The sequence below is a fragment of the Hippoglossus stenolepis genome, chromosome 1 (genome assembly GCF_022539355.2).
Source record: "Hippoglossus stenolepis isolate QCI-W04-F060 chromosome 1, HSTE1.2, whole genome shotgun sequence".
In the NCBI taxonomy this organism is placed as follows: domain Eukaryota; kingdom Metazoa; phylum Chordata; class Actinopteri; order Pleuronectiformes; family Pleuronectidae; genus Hippoglossus; species Hippoglossus stenolepis.
Window position 1 is genome coordinate 18,242,754 of NC_061483.1, and position 26,739 is coordinate 18,269,492.

Below are 26,739 nucleotides of genomic sequence, written 5' to 3' on the forward strand. Positions count from 1 at the left end.
AGCGCCTTGGATCCTGAGCAACATCTTTTTCTCTTGTCTTTAACCAAAGCTCGATGTTCTCAGGACACACACACACACACACACACACACACACACACACACACACACACACACACACACACACACACACACACACACACACACACACACACACACACACACACACACACACACACACACACACACACACACATGATTCAACACGAAAGGATGAAAGCAGTGGGAGAAGGTTGTTATTGCAACACGTCTTAACTGGGATGTAGTCATAGATGAGGTCGAGGAGGATGCACAGGGAGGGTTTTTTTGGCATTTGTGGTGATTTTGTTGAACAAAATTTAACAAGAGAGATAAATACCGACAGGAAATTTGAAAATGACAACAGAGACGAGAAAGCAGAGCAGAGGGATGTGCAAGGTTCATCTTTTTTAACTTTTCTTCTGTGTCCCTTGCGACTGATTATTCCACAGTAAACTAATTAATGATTTACGATTCAGCTCAATGCTTCTCTCAGCTCTTATGGTTTCAGGTAATGTAAGGTTTCTTCACGAATGATTATTATTATATACTTTAGCTATCTCTGCATAACCTGCCATTCTTTGAGATATAGATTGGCACAAAAGTAAACTATAGTCTTAAAAAAACTAAAACACAAGGCATGACATCAACACCCGGGCTTATTCTAGAACAATGAAACAAGAAACAAACTCAAAAATCCATGTCAAAGAGTGAAAGTGACCGGTCCAATAAATAAATCAACACTTTCTCTCGGTTCTGTTACAAAGGGTTCTTCGAGTTGTTAGTCAACCAGGCCTGGAGTAAGAAAAACACAGTTCTGCTCTCTGTCTGTTTCTCTGACACTTAATAAACCATGACAAAGGAGGAGAGTTATCCAAAATATCACAGGTTTCAGAAGCAAGTCACACACACACACACACACTCACACACTCCTGCTGGCGAATGGCCGCAGATGTTTATTCTGCTTCAAACACATGGATCAAATCATTATGTGTAACTTTAAAATAAAGTCATGCCAAAAACAAACATTCGCCAAGAGTGACATAGGAGAAAGAGAGAGAGAGAGAGGGGGGCAGAATAACAAAAAGACAGGGGGTGGGGCTGTGCTGGGAAGCTGACGGAGCTTCAGGGTTGAAGCTCCGTCAGCTTGACTAGAGAATTCAGACTGCATGAAGCAAACTGTGACAAGTCTCACCAGTGTGTGAGAGAGAGAGAGAGAGAGAGAGAGAGAGAGAGAGAGAAGAGAGAGAGAGAGAGAGAGAGAGCACACGAGAGAGAGAGAGAGAGAGAGAGAGAGAGAGAGAGAGAGAGAGAGAGAGAGAGAGAGACTTAGGGGGTGTAAGACTCAATGGAGCAATTGTGTGTGCTGGCCTCCTTCCCAAAACCCCATCTGCATCACACTCGCGCACACACACACTTAAAATCAGATCACACACATAGAAGGAAAAGTAACTAATTATCCTCAGTTCCTGTGTTCTTGTTTATCAGCGGCTGACGCTGGTGTTGTCTGGATCAGCCCAAATGAAGACGTCCAATAAGTGAGTTTGCTCTCAATCTGCTACCAGGAAATAAAACCTTGTAAACTTTCACCACATCACAGCCAAAGCATTTACAAACGATTCTGCATGTGCACCATCTGCTGTGTTACTGTTGCTCTCACAGAAACATTGCTGGAAACACAATTCTGTATCTTTCAAGTGTTTTGTCATTTATTAGATGACACATTACTTATAATTTCTATATTTAGACCATTTAAAAGGTCCTCAATTTTAAGTTGGGGGTCTACTGCAATAGGTTTATATGCAAATACACATTATTTGTCTCAGCGTGCACTGCTTCGCTGCTCTTTTCACCCTCTTTCTGAAACATAAAGCCCACACTGCTCTGATGGACAGTCAGCCCACACAGTCACAGTCACACCCCTTAACCAGAGGCTTCCTGATCAGCTGTTAACACTGCTGTAGCCACGGTGACAATAATGTTGGCTCTGCCACTTCGATTCCCGCTAGGAAGCGTGATTACATGTTTGTCTTTAACGAAAACGCAACTTTTACACAAAGGAATAAAAACAAGGCATTTCAGGCTCTTCAGTGTTTTCTGTGAGAGAGAACAACTCCCTCTGTCGTGGACCTTTGCTACAAAAATCTATACACACCAAACAAAAAGGGACAAAACCAGCATGATATTGGTGATTTAATGAAAGTCATGTTTGGTGCTCAGAAAGAATCCAGCCAGTGGGATATCTTCTGAAAATTTTAGATTTATGCATTTGGGATGTCTGAAAACCCAGTGAGTGCTGGCTGTGCTACTTCTCAGCAGGGTTTCTAGATGTTTGGCCAAACAGAAGAAAGTCCTTTTTTAAGATGGCCTCTTAAAGAGGTCTGAGCTATCAGTGAGAATCATAGGTTCCCTTTAATGAACATCACAGTATTAAAAGAGATCATTTAAAATTCACATGCACCTAAATGGGAAGACAGGAGGAGGCTGCAGAGGTGGAGGGAGTTACCTTTGTGAAAGCCGGCAGCAGAGTAACAGCAGTGAGAGAGCATCAAGTATTCATGTAGACAACTTGAGAGAGAGGTCCTGGCCATATTGCTGGTGATTGGAGAACATGCGAGTTCAAACTACCACGAGGCTCCACTATTCACAATCTACGAAAACAGTTTGTGGCATCAGCTGAAAATGATTTATTTGGTTATGGCTGCAAATAAAGATTCCTCATTATCCACGTAGCTGTTGATACATTTTTCAGTAACTGATTGTATCATGTACAAAATAACAATATCAAAAACTAGGACACTCAGAGAGCACTTACCTCCCTTCCCTTATTTTGTGATGATCTGTCCAGTACTTTTGCATAATCCTGCTAACTAACAGACAAACAGACCCACAAACAATTTCCCAGAGCCCAAGTTGACTTCTTTAAATTCATCTGGAAAGGTTCATCTGAAATCTATATTCAAAAAGCAACAAAAGCTCAACCTTACATATGGTTTTCTGGTGAGACGGTAGTCGTGGCAGTTAAGCTTATTGAGATACAGACTCATTAAACATCAAACTAAATCCATATACTGACACAATGAAATATACTGTCCATTAATAATTAGCGGAAATTTTACCAAATTATTATTTTCTCACTCATGAGATAATGAAAGTCTTGTTGTCTTTGCCTCATCATGTTCACTGGTAAAGTGACCAGTAAGGCCAGTTCACCAAGCAGCAGCCTAGGAAATGCATCTGCCTCCCTCCCTGCCTGTTACTGATGGATCAACACACACAATAAACAGAGCTCAGGTTCATCGTGTCTGTTACACCCACTTACACGCACAACACACACACCATTTATGTTCAGCCAGAGGGGTCACAGACAGGGCCTTCTGTGTTTCTGTCCAGGAGTTCAGACGGACATGAAAGAAGGGGGATAACAAGTGGGAAAGAACGCAAAACAGAAGGCTGGATGGAGAGAACAGCTGATTGCTGACCGAACCGCTGAGGAGATCTGTGAGAGGAAATAGAGTGGGTGGGGTAGGAAGAGAGGGGGGTGGGACAGAGCTCAATAATATAATAATAATGATGATAACATTAAACTTTATTTAGAGAGCACTTTTCAAAATCCATACCACAAAGTGCTTTACACTGGCAGCATATTAAACAAGAAAGTCATAAAATTGCTTTTAAATACAGGTAAAAAACTATTTGATGCATGAAAACCAATACTGTATGTGAAAACAGAAATAGGGGCTTAAAAGACGTTGCTGACATAGAAGTGTACGTGCGCACAAAGTCCGAAAATGGCGTACGCAAGAAAAGATCCAGATCTATAAAACCGTGGACACGCACACCTGAAGGCCATGTTCCCCTTATAAACCACACCACCTGGAAACGTGTGTATGTGGCTCTGCCTCAAAGTCCGCTCCCCTCTACACACCCACATTCAACCATAAATGGTCAATGCAAAGCACCTCATGAATATTAAATTATCCTACTAACCAATTGGTGTCTATGGTGAAACATGGCATCACGCGACAAGAGGAAGAAGCACAACCGCAGGATTATCAAATTTAGAGACAGCTGCTATATCCCAAACCTATACAATTTTACAGAATTATTGTATTTCCAAAGGGGCTTTAAGCAGAAAGGTAAAAATTATACAATGTTATTCATAGCAAATTCAAGATTACAGTTCTAGAGAATCTAAATCAGCTGATGATTCAGTCACCATCATGGGCCGGGAAATCGTTGTGGTGGCTGACCACTCGTTTATTGATAATCCTGGAACAGACAAAAGACCTCAGCACGAGGATCTCAAAGTACATGCCGGGACATATGGTACAAAAAGCTCAGAGATAGACCACAGAGAGCCTTCAAACTAGTTTGCAATATCTTAAAATCTGTAAACAGACAGGGAGCTAGTGGAAAGACTAAAACGAGGGATATATGATCATGAGACATTACTGTTATCAAGTGGTTTTCATCTCTCTACCTGAACTCAAAGATGATTTATGTGCTCAAGCACCAAAGATTCAACCAAAGAAGTTCGACATTAACCACACTAACAAACTAAAATGTTCAATTTCACTTCCTGAAATCTTTTGTCTGATTTTCCATTGGCGGTAGTGATGCTTCAGCATTGTGGAAGCTGCTCGCTCCCTTGCTGTTAAGACGGCGGGAGTTTAAGAAATAATTTGAACAAATGACTCCTGATAAATGAGCAGGTTCGAATTCAATTTTCGGAAAGGAGGGAAGGCGCTGCTGGAGAAAAAGAGGAAATGCTAAACAAGATGAGGTAAGAGGCAAGGAGAAGGAGAGAAGAGTGGAGGGGGGAATGAGAGCGGAAGATGAGGCAGAGGGGGGAGACTGAGTGGAGTGCTGAATCATCCGAGTGTGTCAGCAGAGGCTAAAAAGTAGGTCATCAGGGTGGTGGGCTGGTGGAAGTTAAAATCCCCAATTCACTCTTTCATCAGCCACTTGCTTACTCTCTTTTCTTTCCGTACACCCCCGTCCTTCCTCCCTGCCTCCTTTGATGCTGCCTCCTCCTCCTCTCTCCTGCGAACAGTAAATGACCATCCCTCCCTCGACCACAGCGGTGGTCTGTGATTACTACCACCAAAAAAACGTTCCTTCTTGCTTTAAGAGAATCTAAATGATGGGAAGAGCTTTAGTTCAATTGTTTGGCGCATGGTAATGATCATGATGATTTGTGGAAATTACAGCTCCTGGCGCTTTTTTAAGAGAATATAATGACGGGGTGTTGCACAAAAAAAAAGGCAGAAAGATTGAAATTGCAAATAGTAAAATGCACAATGTGGATGAAGACCCCCCCAGACGACGCTGAGGTCCTCAGCGTCGTCTGGTACTGAAGCATGTTAAAGTACTGAAACACAGCAGGTTACCTCATACCATAGGAGTGTGTGTGTGTGTGTGTGTGTGTGTGTGTGTGTGTGTGTGTGTGTGTGTGTGTGTGTGTGTGTGAGACAGGAAGGAGCTTTAAGTCTATAAATATTTTCTTTCCCATACAAGGGTAAATGTTTTCTGCAAGCCAGCAAGAGAGGGTGTATTTTTCATGAATGGGTATCACATATGGATGAGAGTGGTGTGCAGGAGTTGCTGTGCGTGTGTGTTTAGTCTGAACTGAAGCCAAGATTTACAGTCTCTACATGACTATGTATGTTGTACTGTGTGTGTTGTTTATGTAAATTTAAGACCAAATGTTGAAATATATATGTATGCATACAGTATATAACCTTTGCTCTAGATTTTCCATACAACTCTCCTTACACGTACATTAATACTACCTATACACATCGGTTGCTAAATTGAACACACGTGCCAGAGCTGGATTCTAGCTCTCGCTGCAGGAGGATGAACTAATGGATGGCGACACAATCCTGTTTGGACATAAACCAGACATGTTCTATCCTTGGCCTGGCACCAATAACATCCTCTAAAAGCACCAAGGCAGCCAGTGCACAGTGCTATAGATCAGCAAGTCAAATCTATGATCCAATGGGAGTTATTCCAGCTTTAATATGCAATGTGAATAATGAGACATAACTGCCTGAACCTGCTGTGTGACATCCTGAAAAGATTGTCCTTCTCTTAATCCCTCACTGAACAAAATGTTGTAAGCCAAAAGAGACGGCCTCAGTCCAGATCAAACTAAACCATGATTTGGTTTGTGTGCAGAGTGAAAATAATTTTTGGGATAGTTCGGACAAATGCAGGAAGTTGAGACAGCATTAAACAATAAGCGGCTCCCAGGATTGCTTATTGTGTGCGCCCCCGATGATGTGATGTTTGAATGAGGAGGACGTTCTTTTGGTGCATTTGAACAAACACTTGTTTTTGAGTTAGGTTGCACCTGTATTCTTTTTATGCAGCATTAAAACATCTCGTCCTGAGTGGGCCTCTTTGATGTGACTTGGTCACGTGTGTGTGTGTGTGTGTGTGTGTGTGTGTGTGTGTGTGTGTGTGTGTGTGTGTGTGTGTGTGTGTGTGTGTGTGTGTGTGTGTGTGTGTGTGTGTGTGTGTGTGTGTGTGTGTGTGTTACAACACAGACAGCACACAGCCTCTCCGCTGTGAACACGGCAGGATCATGACAACATCTCAGCTTTTGCTATATTAACATGTTTATCAGGCTGGAGTCACAGACGGGGAGCAGATGTGAGACTTTTAATGAAAGTTAATTACACACTTCCCACTCATGTTTTTCTTGTAATGGGTGTCAGTGACATATAACAGACCGTTATCAAGCTATACTTATGGACTGGTCTGACAGTGTAAAGGTTTATTCTGGTTTCAGGGTGCATTATTCATAGTTAGATTCAGTCATCATAAACATTTGACTGTGGCTCGTTTCAAAAGGCGGCTATCCTTATCATTACGCTACAGATGTGACGTGCAAAGGGCAAAAAAAAAAAAACGGTGTAACATTTCACATGAACAGGAAAGGCAGCTGATGCAGCACACAGAACAACTGCAACACAACTGGTATTCATTAAAAGGTCGGTCCAATGGCACACAAAAGTGTAAACCCAGCAGTATAAGTGCTGAGGATATCATGGATCTCCTGCTCATTTGTCAAGTTAGGAAAGAGTAAAACTCAGCAATATAATGTAAATGCAATGCAAACACTGGATCTACTTACAGTCTGCTGTTTCTCCCCCCAACAGAGCCGGTACAGCATGCAGTCCAAACAACAGACAGAACTATAAGACATAATATACTACTCGGGGTGTGTGTGCATGAATGGATTCGGTCCCTATGGTGCTCAAAATGTTTGTCTGTGGATGCGTGCAGACAGATGACAAATCTAAGTTCTTATCTACAAAAGATCAGAGTATATTGTGTTATTACTTCCCATGTCATGCTTTTTCTTGATCATTATGATAATCATTGAGATATGTGGGCTATGTAATCTATGCAACAATAGAGCTGAGACGACGGAATTCATGTCAAATTGTGTCACAATAATAAATAACAGCAGCAAAATGCAAGAATCAAAACCAGCTACAAATTGAGTTATTAAGTGAAGAGTCAAGTCGAAGAGACACTTTCAGTATCAAGTTCAGCAGCAGTGCAAAAACAAAGTTAGATTTCATTTCTATCGTGCTGCTGTTTTTGGAAACATGAGAACTGTAAGTAATAGAGTGTGAAAGGCGAGTTATCTGCCAACAACAGAAACAGAAACAACACAGACTTCAGTCCAGGCGGAATACAAATTCTCTGGTGCCACAATTTATCTCAATTCTGCCATTACAGCTCCGAAAGTGAAATTTCATTTAGCTGCGTTCATACATTTTAATCAGTGAGCTGACAAGAGCCATGCACAACTTTGCTTGCGGTTTGTGGCTACAAATTCTGGTGCTGCTATAGTTGCACACTCGTGGTTGATTCGTTAACATGTAGGGTGGTAAGGTGACCTGTGACCAGTGAGAACATCATACCCTGAGCAGGGACGCACTGCGATAGGATCAAACACAGCTGATAGACAGCGGACTGGACAATGAAACAGTCCTATCTGCAAATAGAAAGAGTGATACAAAACCTAACATAGCGTTCTGTCAGGTGAAAGATGTACCTGCGACTGTAAAGTGTATGACTTGGCCGCGTCTCCAACATGGAATTAAGCTCCGGGTCATAATGACAGGCAGACAAGAGGGCATTGCAACAACCCATTTCAAATAAATCAGGTGTTAGATGGTTTTAGCTATTCTTAGCCCATCTTAATAGGATGTGACACAATCACATCTACTCCTCCCCCACCGAGTAGAAATCGCAGATAAATCAAACCTACCTTTTAAGGCAAAAATGCAGAGAGCCACAAAAAAAAGGCATGAGGCCCTGCTGGCTCAAGAGCACATGATATTCTGTTACTCTCTCTGTGTCTGTGGTTTCTAAAACTGTGGGTTAGGGCCCAAAAGTGGGTCAGGGCCCAAAAGTGGGTCACTGACCTGTTTCTGGAGGATCTATACACGGCAAGAATATTGTGTTTTCTGACTGTGTTTTCATAATTGGCTCCCTGGGTAAGCAACTGAATTCATGGGCCTACTTCAAAAGAACAACAAAAGAACAAACGGCATTAAAAATTAACAAACAAATAGTATGACAAAGCAAGAATGCACGGGAAGAGAGAAAAGTGTGCTTGTGAAGACAGGAAGACGAAAAAGCAAATACACAGGAGGAAATAGAAGGAAAAGAGGTGGGAGAGAAAGTGCATTACCATATGGCCTTTTGGAGAGTTAACATAAATATGGCCTGAGTCAGGGGAAAACACACCGACACACCAACACACACACCCACACACAGACACAAACGTTGATCCTCGATTTTAGAAAGAGCTAGAAGCAAAAGCAGCTTCTCATTTCTCGTCTACAACCTTTGCCGGCTGAGATGTAAACTGTCACTAGCAGATTTTAAACAACTGCAGCTAACTAGCTGTTAAATCCTTCTAACCTATGTGATGGCGTCATTCGTGATGAATATAGAAAGCAGAGCATTGTTGTGTCAACCAAATCTCTGCACTTTTTCTTTAGCTGCAATAGAGCACAAAGAGAAATGCACAATAAAACTTCAATAAACTACCAACCCAACTGTAGTGAAGACGGAGCTGGATGATGGAGAGGGACTCAGCTCTGGCACTGAACATTAGCCAAGTTGGATGAGTATTTTCAAACAAGGCAATAACACAACCTCCCCTACCGCCCATCAGCGTCACTGACTCTTTGACTGACAGTATAATGAAGTATGAAATGGCCCCTAGCCTGGTTCCTTTTACACAGTAGATAATGAGTTGGTGACATGAACATGCTAACGGGGAGCAGACAAACACACAATTAACTTAATAACTTACACTTTAACATACGGCCACTAATGGAAACTACACACTTCAGTCAGTTTTCTTTAGAAATAATGTCACTATTGTAAAGAAGTCATCCTAAAATATGTTGTCGTATTTGACTGACAACACAACTCCACTGAGCTTCAAATAGCTCGTTGGCAACACTAGTTCTCCTCAGAGGAACTGATGGGTGCAGCTACTTATTTTGGAGTAACAAATCATTTCCTACCATAAGCCCCTGTAAATGAAGTCATACAATTACGACTGGCTTCAAAGTCCTGAGGCAGCAGAATTAGTCTGAAAGTGAGGAAACACCATTTCATATAAACCTCTGCGCTGAGTCTAGGTTAAAATGGAGGGTTTATGTTAAAAAGAGAGGTATACTTTACCATTAAGTTAAATTTGGAAATGCATGTGTCTATTTTTACAGAATGGCCAACCAAGGCTTCTGTCACCAGAGGAACACAGTAGCAGTCTGTTTTTAAGAGCACGGTATTTCCTGACTATTTATTTTTGCAAATGGTCTGATTTTCAGGGTTTTTTTCCATTAGAGTTTCAACCACTCAAACAGATGACTCCTGCTGCTATTAAGCAACCTTATTCTTTTTTTTTTTTTACAGCTTTTTGAGCCATCCAGGTTCGACACAGCAACTCGACTTGAAGGAATGGGTGGAAAAAAACCTTTGTGTTGCCAAATACTGTAATGAGTTGGCATATAAACATATGACAGTCTGCGATGCAAACACAAAATTCTTAAATCTGCTGACGTGTCCCTGAGCGGAGAAACGAGCCCACAGGAAAAGTTAGCTAGTGGTAGGACATGCTGTGGTGGTAACACACACGCACACACACACGCACGCATCGCCGCCGCACGCGCGCACAGCGCACACAGACTCTTTTGTGTTTGCATAGCTATCCTTGTTAAGACACTGATCCTTCCAACACCCTTACACATTCACGCAGCTATACCCCATTTAGGACTTTGTATTGACTTTCAATCATCGTGGGCAGCCAAACCAAAACCGTGTACCTAGCCTTAACCATCACCAATTCATTACTAACCCTAACCTAAACCTAACCACAATTCACATCTTACACCTAACTTTAACCAGATCCTCAGAAATTCTGTTTTGCGTCATTGGGACCAGGCTTTGGTCCCCACGAGGTAGATGTTTATGATGCAATAAGTCCTGAGGATGTAACAAAAAGTGTACAAACACACACTGTATTCATTTCATCCACTTCTATCCATTGTATTGGAACTCTTAGACTCGTACTCATATAAGGCACAAGTCTGTTTGTCAGTCAGTAAGTCATTGCATTCCTTCTGATTCCTCCTCCTGTAAATGAGAAAAAAAACCAGTAGAGCCAGGTCAGCAACTCTGTTTCCTGAAACCCATTTCAACACATTTTTTAAAAGACAAGTTACAAGCTTCTTCTTTACAAGTCTTGACCAATAAAATCATAAACCTAACTGTGGATTTTGAACTTAGTGTATGTGAGTAGCAGTGTGTTAATTTCAGTCCTGTAGCAATGAGCTATGATGGTGGAGAAATCACAAGTAGCATCAGTAGCAGGAGTCAGTGGAGTAGGTCCTTGTCAAATATGTAGATTATGGGATTGAAATCAGTTTAATCGGTATATCTATATTGCTTTGATAGCATCTGCACCTTCTTCCTGCAGAGCAGTTGTCAGTATAAAATAGTGACGAGGCAAGAAGGAAAACTTTGCTTATTTAATCTCACAGGCAGATACCAGAGCCTAAAATTTACGATTAATAACATTGAATAACAAAATAGGCTGAGGAGTCATGCCAAGTTTGAGCAGCCCCTAATCACATCAATGGACAATTGATGATACAATTTTTGCAGGGACTAACGAAAGCATAAAGAAAATGCACATTTTAAACCAAGAGAATCACTTAAAGAAACATGTGGAAGACAATTCACAAATAGGTGGTGTTGGCTGTGTTTTCTTTCTCACAGAATAGATGAATTCAATACCAGTTCGTTATCACATGGTCATGATGTGATGAAGGGTGAGAAGTTAACAACTCCCACCAGACGAGCGTTTGAAAAAAAAATCCATCGTACCCATCACTTTGGCACATGGCCAGACATTATTTGGACATTTTTTCCATTTTAAAAATCACTTACGCTGCCGAGATTCATCACCAATGGGAGTTTGCTATGCTGCAGTTACAACCATTCACCATAAAACACGCCTAATGGACTGGCCCTAGTCCATACCTTCTCTCTACATGTTTACCGATTGATTCATTCAGGGGAAGCCATCACTGCAAAGTATTTTTGGATTATCTTTCATGAATCATGTATGAAATTATACTTAACAACAAAAAATTATGTTGTGCACTAAATATTTGATGCTGTTACATAATAAAGTAATTTCTTGTGATTTTTGTGATCTTATTTTTGTATTCAGAGAGAATGTCAAAAACTAATATTCAGAAAGATCAGCAGCTCATTCAACATTGAGACCGATGAGCCCAGTCAGCATCAAGATTCTTTGACAGATCCACACACGTCTGAGGAGGAGGTGGGTGGCCTGGATGACTGTTTGCATGCGCTTCAATGCGCTCTGTATTGTATTTGCTTTGTAAGTCTGCAGTAACAAACAGCAGGAAGTGGTGTGGATGGAGCATCATTCCAGACAGAGACGATTCTTCATGTTGAGCAAAAATATTCTCTGCATATCTTGTCAAGGGTGTTTGTATTCAGGATTTTTTAAATATAGGAAAGATTAAAAGGCCAATGCACCTATCTTTAATCTTAATCAGCCTGTTAACAGTGGCAAAGAGCTTGACTTCCCCCCTGATTTTCACAAAGAAAAAATAATTCAATTTGTGAAATCTGATAGTGGCCGTCAGTTGCAGTGATTCTGAAACTGTGACCAAAACAGCTAAACAGATGCCTAAAGTCTAAAAATCACAAAACTGGGCGACGGCTCTGTGAACCGCAACTCGATTTCGCAATGTTAACGTGAGATATGTATGTGGAAATAGAGGGAGCCTTTTGGTTTTGTCCGTATTTGTGCACGTCTTCTGAAAGCTTACAGATATGGAAACAAAAGACAAAACTGTGCAGAGTAGCCATGGAAGTGTGTGGGCAGTGACAGTTGCCATTTGAAACGCTCGTATCTCATTTCTTATGTAAAGGCAGCATAAATGAGCCTTCGGCTGTATATTTTGTAAATAATACACATTACACTGATTCTATTAAATTCCAATGCTTGTGTAATTGGATTGAGATGGATTTGAAAACCTTTAGATCCCAGACTCCCCGGCTACATCAAGTCAACAGTGTGGGAGCATTTTGGTTATCGCGGTCATTCGTTTAGTGATTTCCGTGTCCTTGCCACAAACGGGACACAAGCAAAACACTATGACTACCTCCACTCCGTATCAGGCCTCTTTGAATATTTTAGCCAGATAAGGGGAACACAGATTACTGCTGACCTGACTGCCATGTTCCGACTGCATGTCAACTTCAGTGTTATAACACAGCTACAATAGTTTGTCTCTGTGACAAATTGAATAAACAGGGGCTGATCTGTTGAATGAAAAAACAGATCCCTGATATGTTCTTGTCTCAGCGCTTGTCCCTTGGAACAATGGACAGCTTTATCCCTTTTCTTCACTTTTCTATGAATGCATGGCATCTGCCAGGGAAGAAAATCATCATGAGAAGAAAATAATCCAGTTTACAGCACATGCACAGATGCAGCATATTATTATGTTTAACCACAAGGAACCTACTGATGACCACGAGGGGTGGATACAAAGACTGAGTTAAATTATATCAAATAAGTAAAAACTGCTGTTCTCTTTGCCACAGATCAGCATGTGGTCAATCATACCTGGTAGCAGATGTCAGTTTTATATCAAAAGATATAAACTGCTCTTTAAAAGATCTACCTAAACTATTTGTCTTCATTCTTGGCAACGTCTCAGTCTATTTCCTGGTATGTCAACAGCTATCCGTCTGTTCAGCACGGCCGGTCAGTCATTTGGATTCAGGGCTGGTAGATCAGAACTAACTCCTTCTGACTGGAGGAAGTAAAAGCTCCCAGACTCGACACAGCTCACCATTCTCTCATTTGGATCCAGCCACACTCTTTTTCTACCTCTTTTTTCTACCCAAATCTCACCATTTTTCACCTTTTCCATCGTTCTTTTTCAAAATTACAGCAAATCGCTTTAATTTGTTTGCTAAGCCCCACTATAGTTAGTTTTCGTTGCGAGGCCTGTCAAGTTTTATGTTCGTCAGAACCATTTATGCAGGTTACAAAGATAAGAGTGGGAGATTAACCACTCAAAAGTCTTTATTCTCGTTATTTTCAAAAGTACGTTTAGACAAAGGTGGTTAGATAGGTAGCCAGTTAGGTCTATTATGAAATTGTAAGATCACACTCTTATTCTAACATAACCCTGTTTGGCTGTTTAGCTAACATACATGCACAAGCAGGACAGGGGTGAGGTCTATGCTTTACTGTTCATATATGGTGAAAAAGAAAAAAAGGTATTTTAAACTGTTAAATAAACTGTTACATAAAATTAAGAATTTGAATCAATTTGAATGAACTAACTTTGAGAAATTTTAGTGGGAGACAGTCACTATTTTCTGTTTCTGACAAATCAATGAATCCACTGACCGAGAAAATATTCAGCAGATTAATAAATAGTGTAAATAATTACTAGTTGCAGCTCAAGCAAAATTACTACCTAGCCACATATTGATTAATCTGTTCCATATAGCTGGTATGTTTGTGGAAAAGGCTAATGACGACCATCCAAGCTCTTCAAATGCATATTTTTTACTATAGCCCCATGCACAGGGCTGCTACGAGTCAGGTTGACAGCTTGCCTTGTCAGTTTCTAAGCTATGATTGGACAATCTCCATTTGAGGGAGGGGTTTAGCAAATTATTGTGCATTCAAGTGGAATTGGAAAAGTTGGAAAAATGTGTACCCAACTGTGAAGATTCATGTGAACGCTGTCTCAAACTGGGATACAAGTCTGCAAAGATTTTGGTACAAGCGTTGCCAATTTAGCAATGTCATCACTATATTAAGATAATCTTACAATCCGCTCTAAATATTAGCTTTTAATGTCAATTTGTCAAGTGTTTACCTTTTGTCACGTGCAAACTGTATATCCACAAATACAACACATTTCGTTTACAGTGTCCCCCCCATGTTTTTTCCACACTCTGAATTCAAGACAAATGAAGACACCGAAGTTGGTACAACGACTTCACAAACTGGGACCTTAAGAGGAGCACACGAATGCACAGTCACTAACAGTTTCTTTCCCCTCCACATGTACTGTGTGTGTGTGTGTGTGTGTGTGACACACACACACACACACACACACACACACACACACACACACACACACACACACACACACACACACACACACACACACACACACACACACACACACACACACACACACACACACACACACACACACACACACACACGGCTCCAACAGAACAAGACTGCCTCTCTACTAGAACTCCCAGGCATGAAATTGTGTGACTCTAAAGCAACAGTGAACCCATTACTTGGTTTAAAAGAGGATTTTCCTTTAACTCATAAACTAACTTAGAACCTAAATAACACAACTTCTTTGATATCTCTGTATCTTATCAGTTCTAAATCAGATCAACATCTGCAGGAACTGAACATTAATTAAACCCGCACACACAGATTTCATACAAAAGCTATACATCTGTGAAGGAGTCCGTACCTGGGGATCTCCAGCTTAATTCAAGCCTTTTATTAATTCAGTGTTTGCTCTGTGGAAATGCATTTACCGGTAGTTAGTTAGCAATAATGGATCTGCTTGCAGGCTGAAATTACAGCGAGTTCTGGCTTTATAAACACGTTGAACTGCTGAGGCCTCAAGTGGTTTAAAAGCCACAGGTCTTTTAGTTAGATTACTGTACCATAGTTACACAACACGTGTGTGTGTGTGTGTGTGTGTGTGTGTGTGTGTGTGTGTGTGTGTGTGTGTGTGTGTGTGTGTGTGTGTGTGTGTGTATACCACACATAAAATAACAAGTCAAATCGCACTCTAATTGACGTCGATAACGCAACATCTTCATCAGTCACTGAATCAACATTTTCCACTTTTACGTCAGTGAAATGCTTTGAGCCAGTGAAGTCACATTATCTACGATGAGAGACAGATGTATTGATTACGCCATAGTTTGAGACATGCACAGACCGGCAGAGACTGGCCGCCTACAGCTGCAGATAACAGAGACTGTAACTTTCACTCATGAGCTCTGGACCCGGCAGCTTTACAGACTCTCTGAATCCGTACGGAGTCGATAAATTTCCTGCTTCTCTCCTCTCTTTGGTTTGCTGGAAGGAAAAGTTCACCACTGAATCATCTACTACCAAGTAGAAACTATAATCCAATCCTCCGGCTAATAACACTGAGAAATACTTGCAAGTCAACACTGTGATCCACCTCTGGTTGAAAGTTGAGCTCCATGACAATATTGGACAATGTTGCATGAATGTGTCAACCTCTTATTATATATTATCATTGTCTCTATTCTTTGTAAAAGTTTCATTTATGGAAATTTTTCATTATAATTGTGCTAATCTACATATTAATGAGTCAAGTGACAAATGATGAACAGGATGTCTTGACTACACGCAACACACCTTATCTTCGGGGGGGGTTAAACACACCATTAATTGCTTTGATAAATCCAATTATCAGTTTATGTAATTAACGCTCTATCCAGGGGCGGATCTACTGGGGGTGCCAGCTGCCACGCCTCATAATTGCCTTCACAACTTTAAAAAAGGTCAAAACTCTGATGTCAGAGTGCAGGTGATTCGTGAAAGACACGATCCTCATTCCTGCGTTCTAACTTGAGCAGTTCACAGAATGCGTTCAAGAGCAGTTTGCAGGCTATACGATGAGGGGATGAGTCATAAGGGAGCAAACAAGCCAGACAGTCTTGTCAGCAGCTGTGAGAGGACACAGGGTTGGTTACATCCTTACCCAGTTTTCACCAGCAATACTTTCTTTTTTTTCTCCCTGCCCGAGCAGCAATCTTTGCAGCCTTTACCGGTCTAGGCCACACATGACGTAATGTGTGTGTGTGTGTGTGTGTCTTGTAGAAAACCAGGACAGCCACGGATGTATGGTGGCAGGGTTGCTTTGTTTAGTAACTCTATGCTTGTGCTTTATGTCGTTTGAGGGATGGATTAAACCTGACTGAACCCAAATTGCCTGCAGCTACAAACATCTTCTAAACTGCTCAGTCGGCAAACATTCAAATTTGAGATCATGCAGGTCCTGTAAGTGCAAGATTCAATTTATAATAATACAGAATTTAAAAAGCATGAAAATCGCTCACTCAAGTCAATGCCCAAGTCAGTTCATTTAAACCTCTGCACTCAAGAGTTTGCGCCTCACTAACATAATTTGATGATCTGTTATGGCTTCATTTCAAATTGAGGGATTAGCTTATCTCGAATACATGATAGGTTGATTTCTGATGCCACCTTTAGAAATTTTTATTAAATGCTTTGCTGGTGCAATAATGGGATGGATTTGACTTAAAATATCTTAATTTGCAAGCAAATATTGGCAGTTTGCAGTTAAATATAGATATATATAGTGTATATATATATATATATATTTCCACAAACCCTTTTAGTCTCCATGCTGCTCTCCTCCAACCCCATGAATAGTTTTGTAGGTCTACCCCTGCAGCTTTGCTCAAACAGCTGATATCTTTCTTTTTAAAGTGTTTGTTGGTTTAGTTCCACCTTCCTCTATCTGCCATTTAGCTCTCCTCTCACGCCACTGATTAGAAGGAAAAGTAGACTCAACAGTGGGACGTCGGCTTTTCAAAAGCAGGCCGGAAAAATCCCTCTGAGCTTCGTCCAACAAGGAAGACTTTAATGAGGCAGCAGGCTCATGTTTGCAACATTATCCTCCAGTGTACAACAATGCACTTACAGATATGTGGGTTTGTACTGAGTCCAGCTGCTGGGTGTCTCCCAAAGTTTCCTGTCATTCTAGACACCTACTGTGTTCTGTGTACAGGAGATGAGAAGAGGGGAAACTTTACTTTCAGTCCATCAACTATCCATCTGTTAGCAACACTGCTTATCCTTTCAAGGTCGGAGGTGGAGGGGAGCTGGAACTAATCCCAGCTGACATTGGGAATATATACTGTAGGGTATATGACAATCTATCTCAGAGCCGACATACAGATACAAACAACCACGCACTCTCACTGATGAGCAGTTTATCGCCAATTAACCGAAACAGATATTCCACAAAATGGTAAATGGACTATTTATATTGCCCTTTTCTAGTCTTATCGATCACTCAGAGAGCTTGACAGTACAATTCACATTCACCCATTCATGCACACATTCATACAGCTCTTATACATGCAGTGCTTTTTTCTTAAGACTGTCAGGCTAAAACAGCCTCCAATGACAATTTGGGGATAGGTATCTTGCATTTTGGAATTCGGACCATAGGTAGTTGGGGATCAAACCACCGACCAAGCTTCTTGCTATGAGGTAAACCACTACACTGTGCCTCCCCGTCCATCAACTACACATGTACACGTACAACTATAAAATATGCAAAGGAGCAGATTCTTCACAGTTATCATCATATAAATGTAGAGATGCATTTCTATTTTCCAACCAATGCCAAGGGGTTGAAAATATGAATGATTATTAGAAACCATCATGTTTTAAATATGACATTCAATTTATAAAGTATCCATATTTCTAGAATTGCAGAGATTATGGCCTGATCCCAGCTCAAATCCTCTCATTTCACACTGTATATCAATGGAATTGAAGCCAGTGAACCTGAAAAAAATACTCAAGAACACTGTATAATTGTGTGCACATTAATTAAAGAAAGAAACTTTCCACTGAAGCGGGTTGAAATTTAAGTTCAAGGATACAGGAGTGATTTTGTATAAAAGGTTTGCAATTGACCGATGTAAACACGCCGTGACATTTCAGTCCTTGTTTTTACTGCCTTGTCAAAAAGAGCTTACAAGGAACATGTGAGAAATGGCAGCATTCATTTCTGAACGGCGCAGTGTGATCGCTCACAGGCATTGATACTGTGATCAAAAAGTGTCTTTGAAGTTGTCACACAGACAGAGCAACATTCTTCCAAATGGGATACTTTTGAACTGATAATGCTATTTGGTGAGAGCTTTGATCCAAAGAGCCACCGTGTCATGGCTGTGTGTGTGTGTGTGTGTGTGTGTGGGTACTTATTCCCCTGGCACAGACACTGTCCTTTAAGATTATTCAAAAGTGTATTAGCTGTATTAGCTGCCATTAAATCTCAGCCCAAAGCCGCCGGACACTGAAGTCACCACAATGCTCGTGAACAGGGACGACACGACGCGTGGCTTTGTGAGGTGTAACCCTGGATTAAAGCACTATCTGTGAACATGCTCCTTTTCTAATTGTCTTTGCACCACTAAACATGCAGACAAGTCACCATTATCTCAAGTATGACTAATGAATGAATGAACGTACAAACTTGTAAATCACACTTTGAACATGAGGGGGAGTGTTTGTCCATAACTGGAAACCTACCAACACTGTTACATCATTAGATTCACATCGTTTCCAATTCACACATCTGTTGTCATGAGAAGAAACAAGATGAAAAAACGAATGACGGAGTCTCCACAGAAGAACTGTTAAATACATTATTTGGAGTTGATAGCTATCGATTAAGCACTTAAATAGAGCAACAAAATCAATAAATATTCAATAATCAATTCATTTATAGTAAATATTACAATTCTCCAATTCCAACATATTAAATATAAAGATTTGCTGTTTGTCATAACACTGTATTCGCTTGGTCAGACACAACTTGCAATGTAAAGAAAATAAATTCTCATTTGCTTGAAACATTTTATATTATATAAAATTAAGGGACTTGGAACCAAACACAGACCATTGTTAAAAACCATTACATTTAGTTTTTATTGTTTTTATTGGTTCCATGAGGCCAGGGTCAACCAACTTTAGTCCATCTGTGTTGAGCCCTGAGCGTTTTGGAAAAGTTCACTAAGCTCCAGTCCAGCTACAAAACTTTGTTTCACGACATCAGAGAGAAATCACTTAACACCTTGGTTCCTTGAAAGTAGAGTACGGTGAGATGGAAAACAACACTTAACCTGAGCAGCAGCACCTTTGTTTGAACAGATCAAATCTCCCAGTGTGTAAAGACCCCATCCAGGTGCAACCGATCAACCCAGCTCCACATTAATGCCGCCCACAAATCAACTCAAAAGAAAGTTGCTTATCATGGATTGCCCCTTTGACCCTCTTAGCAACCACACACACACACACACACAAAAAGCTATCAGCCTAATGGAAAAGTAACAGCTCTGCTCTGGTTGACTGAAACAAAACAAACAAAGTAAAGATAGGACAAGACAACAGAACAGGTGGAATACACACAGGACCTTCACACACACCAACACACGCACACACAACCAAATCTAGAGGGGCGATAGAGGCAGTGTGCAAATGAAACTGCCCAAGCAGAGGACTCCATACAGACAAATAAACAGGACACACTGGACTACATTGACTCTTACAGGACACAATGACAGAGTTACAACAAGCACAAGGGTCCCCCCCAACACAAAAGAGTAACCGCTCTCTCTCTCTCTCTCTCACACACCAAGAACATGGAGTGTTTACACCAGCAGCACGTCTTAGTCATGTGAGCGTACATGTGAACACCTGGAGGTTATTTAACTTCAATTTCACATGTGACATACTTTTGCATGTGCAGGCCTGGTTTATTATGAATGGAATTCATACCCTCTCATACACAAAGTCAATCTTAGCAGCTACTATCATCATTACTACCATAACAACTATTACAATACTATTACCGCAACTTCTATAGACTTTTCCAGTTACCGCTAGTGTAACTAGAAAAACTAGTTGAAGGCGTTGCTGTAAACCAACTACATGACACAAAAAGGGAAAACACTGATCTAAAAATAAACTGATGGACACTGTGTTGTCAAAGAATCCAGTAACACTTCCGGTTTATTAGGTACACACGGCTAATACTGCCTAAAACAACAGTCATGCTCCTACCTTCATGAATTTTATACAGTTCTGTTTGTGTTGAAACTGGTTTAGGGATGTGCCAACTCAACTGTATGGTCATTTTGGAGGCTGCCATTTGTGATGCTGTTGAATTGCCCTGTGTTATATTGACAGGCGTTACTTACTTATGTGTCTTGTTTTATCCAATCTCAATCCAGAACCCAAATATATTCTAATAACTATAAATTCTATAAAGGAAAAGGCACATGTTGGAAGCTGGAGGCATCATTTATTTGTTCACATTGTTGCTTGAGAAATAACTTTTAAAAAACTATAAATCGGCAACAGGGAGGTTACGTTTTCACGCCTGGATTTTTTAAAATTCAGTTTTGAGAACACTGATGATTGTATTCATTTACATTGTTGTACATGTATATGTATTTGCAATATGGTCAGGTATGCACTGTATTGTACATATTTAGGGTAATTGCTATGATGTCTGTTGTATAATGGGGGATTTGTGCATGTGTACATGTTTATGTGGGTTTTATTGGTGAGGAGCCCAAGCACAATTTCTCCACTTTGAGGGACAATAAAGTTCATCTTTATCTCGATGCAGCTTGATTGAATTTAAGGTAATTGACCGATTTATTGTTTCAACTGTAGTTTATAGTCCCTGATTATCGATTATCGAGAAACATGCAGCTGAATCCCTACAACAGCTTTAACAAATCAACTAGACATTATAAGAGGACTTATTGCAGGGCGGCTGAATCAGACTGCATTACGTTTAGCTCAGGAATCGCTCGAATGACTGTAGGTGTGTTTCCCCACAGGAGTAGACTCCTAACTGGATCCAGGTTCTTCCCACAGTAAAACGTGATTAGCTGATGTTTGCAGCCAGCATGGTGAATATCAGGGATTTAACCCGGCGCTTGTCTGCCTCCACACTTCCTGATCTGTGCTCAGTCCTGGGCAGCAGCCACCGCTTGTGCTGACGTGCTCTATGGGCGAACCCCCCCACCCCACACCCAGCCTCCACCACCCAACACCCCCGGCCCCGTGAGCCAGGCCAGCAGCCTCACATTAACAACAATCACTCCGCTATTCCTCCACCTTCACCGGGCTCTCACGTTAAACCGGCGCCGCCGCGGTTCAGTGGCTGACACGCTGCCCGGCGCCGACGTGCTCCGGTCCCGCTGCCACGGGAAAGCAATCACCGGCACAGCGGGAGGTCCCCGCACGCCGACCCGGCCGGCCCCGCTCCCCCTGCTACCCTTGTCCACACTCATCTCCCGCAAATCAATGCCTGCCCACTGATACTAGCAGGCCCTCTATCACACTCCTCACAGCATCGGTGCAGCCGCAACCAAAAATACAGCGAGTCCCCGATAAAAGAGGAGGAGAAGCGGCACCACAGCGTCAAATCACACCGCTCCATCTTCGCTTTGTCCTGGAAAGAAAACGTCCGCCCGGAGCCGGGGACTGGAGCGTGTGGCCGGGGAAAGACAGTCGAGGAACACGGGGAACCTACCTTTCGACTCAGTGATGTCCCCGAGTAGAAGTAGTAGGCTATCCCCAGCACCCACAGCACCGCAAAACACAACAATATCCTCGATTTCCTCCGCATGGCTGCCTTGTTTCTTTTTTCTCCCCCGACCGCCCGTGTGTGCACTGTGGCTGCGCTCCGGCTCGGCTCTGCTCAGGCTGGAAGCGGCTCGTCCCGGTCGGCTGTGTCCGTGCAGGGCGCTTCGCCGTGCGGCTTCGGCAGGCTCTCTCAGTCGGTCAGGGGGAGCGGAGGCAGCAGGAAGCAGCCAACCACCATCAGCGAGGTTAGAGGGCAAAGGCGAGCCGATTCTAATCCAATCAAACACCGGCTCACGCAGCCCTGGAGGAGGGCCCGAGCTGGCTCTGCTGGGTTGGGAGAGCCGTGCCGTGCCGTGCGGTTCCGTGTTAGGGCCGAGCGCAGAGGGGCTGGGGGGTGGGGACAGTCCCTGTAGGAAATGTTAGTTGTAAAAATGTCAGTGTCGAGTCTGTGCGAGCTGAGAGAAGATCTGTGGTCATCATATGATTCCACTGTGTGCCGTGCAGCTGCCTGCACGTGCTGCGAGGAGACACCGGGGGCGCCAGAGTCACAGATGAACCCCATAGACTGTATATAAAGAGATTAAACCGAGTTAAATCACACACAGCAGAGACTTTCTCTTTATTTCCGCTGGTTCCTCTCTGACCTGATTTAAATCAAGCCAAAGTAGACAGTTTAGTTTTACTTTCTCTTCCTATTCCTCTCTCCTCCTCCCTCTCTTGTTGTAGTTCTAGCTCCTGGGGTCGGGATGTGGCAAAGAAACGTGTTCTAGTGGAAACAACTCAGTCTCAGGGACGTGCACAGACATATTGGGGGGGGGCTCAAGTGAGAAAAAGGGCACTTCTCATTTATTAATAAAAAATGTTTTAAAGCCTACAAGTTAAATATAGTAGCACATCTCTGACTTACTTACCAATTTATTTCAATAACCTCTCACTCATACAATTGTTAAATACTCAACAGTTCACACAGAGACAATGGTCTTCTTAAGTATTCACTAGGTTTATCACAACAACAACAAAATAAACTATGCCACAATGTGCATGATTTTTTTATGCTACTAGTTTCTAGTTTATATTTATGATCACTGACTGCACCAGGGAGAAGAACACAGTGAAGTAAGAATTTTTGGTAAGATTTGAAATATTAATGGGGACATTTAAAGCAAGTCACACCATCTTGTTACATTTTTAAAGCCAATTGAAGGCACCATGTAAATAGATTTGTCTATGGTCAGTAGCTCTGGGATCAACTCTGTGTAAGACAGATTTCAGCTGGAACACATTTAGCTACAGTAAGATGGTCAGATCATGTTCAGTTTGCTTCAATCTGCCTCTGACATTTTTCATTTTAATGGGGACAGAATTTGATTTTGACTGGAAAGCAAACAGCTCTGCAGTCTGAGAAAAAAAAGCTGTCAATACATACTTTGTGCTGTTCCTCCAGAGTGTCCCAGTAAAATTACACACACACACTTATTCATTACTGCTTACACTACGGTGGTCTGAGGAGACACTCAGCGTGTTTATGTTACCTACAGTAGTGTTAGAGCATGGATGGATGGAAGTCAAGCTAACGTTTGAGAAGAGAGTGGAGGAGTGAGAGGCACAGAAACAGATGTTGTGCAAATTTAGCCGCGCGGAGGTAAAAGAGGGTTTTATCTTTTGCCCTTTGCCCTGGATGTCCTGAACAACTGTTACGAGGGCCTCAAATTACCCTGAAGAGGATCTGTTTGGCTTTCAAGAATTCAACTTCCAGAAACAGAGAGTAATGGCGATAAGCCTGTCTACTGGCTTGTCAGCCACTTTGCAGGAGCAACAGAGTGTTACTTTAAATGGAGTTAACATGTGTTTAATCACATAAATGCACATTATAAACATCTTGCATTCTGTCTCTATATTGCAGTTGTCTGTTTCTTTTTTATGACAACAAAAACCTTTGTCAATTAAAAAAAAGTCCATCCAAACTATGAGGAGGGATCATGGCAACATACAGTATGACCTGTAACACTTGGGAAAAATGCTTATGACCTCCACAAGGGAAGTTATATGTTTTAACAGGCATTTGTTTGTTTGTTTGTTAGCAGGATTACGAAAAGACTATTGGACGGATCACCACAAAATTTTGCTGAAGGATGCTTCACAGGTCAGGGAAGAACTCATTGAACTTTGGTATGGATCCAGATCTGGGAACATTTTTGCATCACTTTCTTTAAAATTTCAAGTTAGGGCTTTTTTCAACATTTACCTGGATTTCTCAAAGAATAATTCATGGATATTGATGCAATAAACCAGGCATGTTTAGGCGGACTGATATTTATGAGTGTGTGAACTTTGGTGCAGATTTGAATAAAAATCTGGATCTAGTTAATTTAAATGTGGTTACATTCATTATGGGACTGTTGGGCCTTGGCAGAGGTATGAGCTCTACCGCGTGACATTCTAGTTCACAGATGCAATTCCCAAATAATGACAACACATTCATACCAGCAGTGTCAGTGAAACTTTGTAAATATTAGTCTGAAAGTTCGGTTTGATCTTTAACTGCACCAAAGATATGATTAAAAAAATAGTTAACATTACATTAACTAAGTGAATTCACTGTCAACGTGTCTTTGATTAAAGTCTTTCATCTATTTTTGCTTAACAATGGTAATGTGTGGGTTTACTATCACGTTATAATCACGTAGCAAATAAAATAACTAAGTTGAGCAAAGAGAAAACTGCTGTGCTCGAGAACATGATCTAAAGATGTTGCAAGACAGGAGACCTGAGACTTAAATAATAAATTAAACAAAGTCATATAAACCTATCATGGAATACCAGTGAAAGACCAGCCACTTTCATGTGACAGCAAAGAAAGATTTTGTCTTTAAGGCTGAACATGGATCAGCGAGTTCAAGTCTGAAATATTTGTCAGATTAAAAGAGCATCAATTGCATGTGTGTTTCTAGCTGCCATGTTGTTACACCTGGTCTGACTCTGTTCTGCATCACAAGTCTGAGGAAGAGCCTGGTGCTCAAAACGTCAAATAAATCCCTTTAACAGGAGTTTCAGACGTGCTGATCGTCTCCTTTATTTCAAATGTTTCCTTGATCCAGCACACATCAGAAGAGTCTTTACTGGATGTGTGTTGTTCACAGTTTTCAGCATTAACACCGGGTCCAGCATAGTATATAGACTTTCTTTCTAAGACAATGGAAAGAAACTAACTTCCCTGACTCATCAACAAGTCAGTTACTGTTATCATTAGGTGGCTCTGTGAACTCTACAGGAACATTAAGTAGAAGAGTTACAATAGAATCACTAGATTCACTGTACTCGGTCTATAACTGTGTTTCTCATTTCCTCACATCTATAGATAACTTTTTCCAGTGTTGTAACATTAAATTAATATTGTATAGTGTGTGGAGGGTATTTCCATAGACTGTACACGTCTTGGCTGCAGTGGCTCCACCATACATTTGTCTGGCAGACCGATTTTTATATAATAGACAGATTTATAGCTTATTATAGCTCTGCATCATTCTCACAAATATGTATATGACCATGTTACTGGAGCAGTTACATCAAAACACACCACACAGAACCTTTTGTGAAACCAGAAGACCATCAATCATTAGTCCTTAAAATCAACATTCTCTGCAGTAACGATCCACCAAACATATCAAATGAAGTTAAATTTTAACTAAAGAGTTTGTCGGTCCAGTATTAAGATTTACAGACACAGCTTAACAGAAGAACAACCAAGGGGAGATGTGTTCGAGCTATGTTCGATCCGAACGCCTACCTAAATGCCTCATTTGCTTTAACTGAGCATTTTAAAACATCGGTGAGAAGCCAAATTCTTAATAAAATAGTTTCCATTTTCTTGAACATTGCTTTGACACTCGAAGATTTTTCTCTGCATTCTCAACCATTTACATAAACCTTCAGGTCAAACATTGTCACCTGTAAGAGGAGAGTTTTCAACTAATCTGATAAAAGTCCTTTAAACAGTAATATGAGAATGTCAATACAATCATGTACATGGAGGGACGGTGGCCAACAGTCAGTTTTATTCATTTGAATTTTAACTGCACTACAATTTAAAAGAAATCCCCCAATTAAAATAAACAGTGGGGTCCAAACATCTGAGACCACTTTCTAAGACACTATGTACATGAATCAGTTATAATAACAGCACTGAGAATTGAAACTAAAACTTTCAGTTCCCCAAAAGCCCAACAACATTATGTAGTTAATCAAAAAATACTTACGTAGTTTCTTAGAGCTCCACTTGGTTCTGACTTTTGCATCAATGTGTATAATGTTCGTTTAAATAATACATTTACAGCACAAAAAAGGTGTCACTTACTTCCACTTCTTGAATCAACAGCTTAGTGTTTCTCTTCAAAGTAAAAAAAAACAACTGTCACATCAATTCATTATGACATAAAGCAACGTGTTATTGGGGCGACAGCATTTCTACTGCTGGCGTTGCACAATGACAGATTTACAGTAAGTTTTATATACGTTCATTGGTAAATAGAGGGGCTTTCCACTCATTAGATTAAGACTCTGTTTCTGCAGCTGCATTTGACCTTAAGGCGCGAGCATATACAGTAAATCGAAAAAGTTATATGCTGGCAGGATGTGAGCAGCAGACATTTACTGCCCTGCTGGTGTAACTAAAA

General features: G+C 41.2%; 1 protein-coding gene across 4 annotated transcripts in view; it reads right to left on the reverse strand.

The window, feature by feature from the left end:
• The window catches only part of galnt2 (UDP-N-acetyl-alpha-D-galactosamine:polypeptide N-acetylgalactosaminyltransferase 2), a 56,212-nt gene extending 33,694 nt beyond the window's left edge, over positions 1-22,518 (reverse strand). Inside the window, exon 1 of one of the 4 annotated variants that reach the window (XM_035155603.2) lies at positions 22,014-22,518. In XM_035155603.2, coding sequence (XP_035011494.1) covers positions 22,014-22,109 — 96 coding nt within the window. In that variant the 5' untranslated portion in view covers positions 22,110-22,518. The remainder of the gene's footprint in view (positions 1-22,013) is intronic. The other 3 variants (XM_035155602.2, XM_035155606.2, XM_035155605.2) reach the window with 3 other exon arrangements.
• Positions 22,519-26,739: the final 4,221 nt, after the last annotated feature.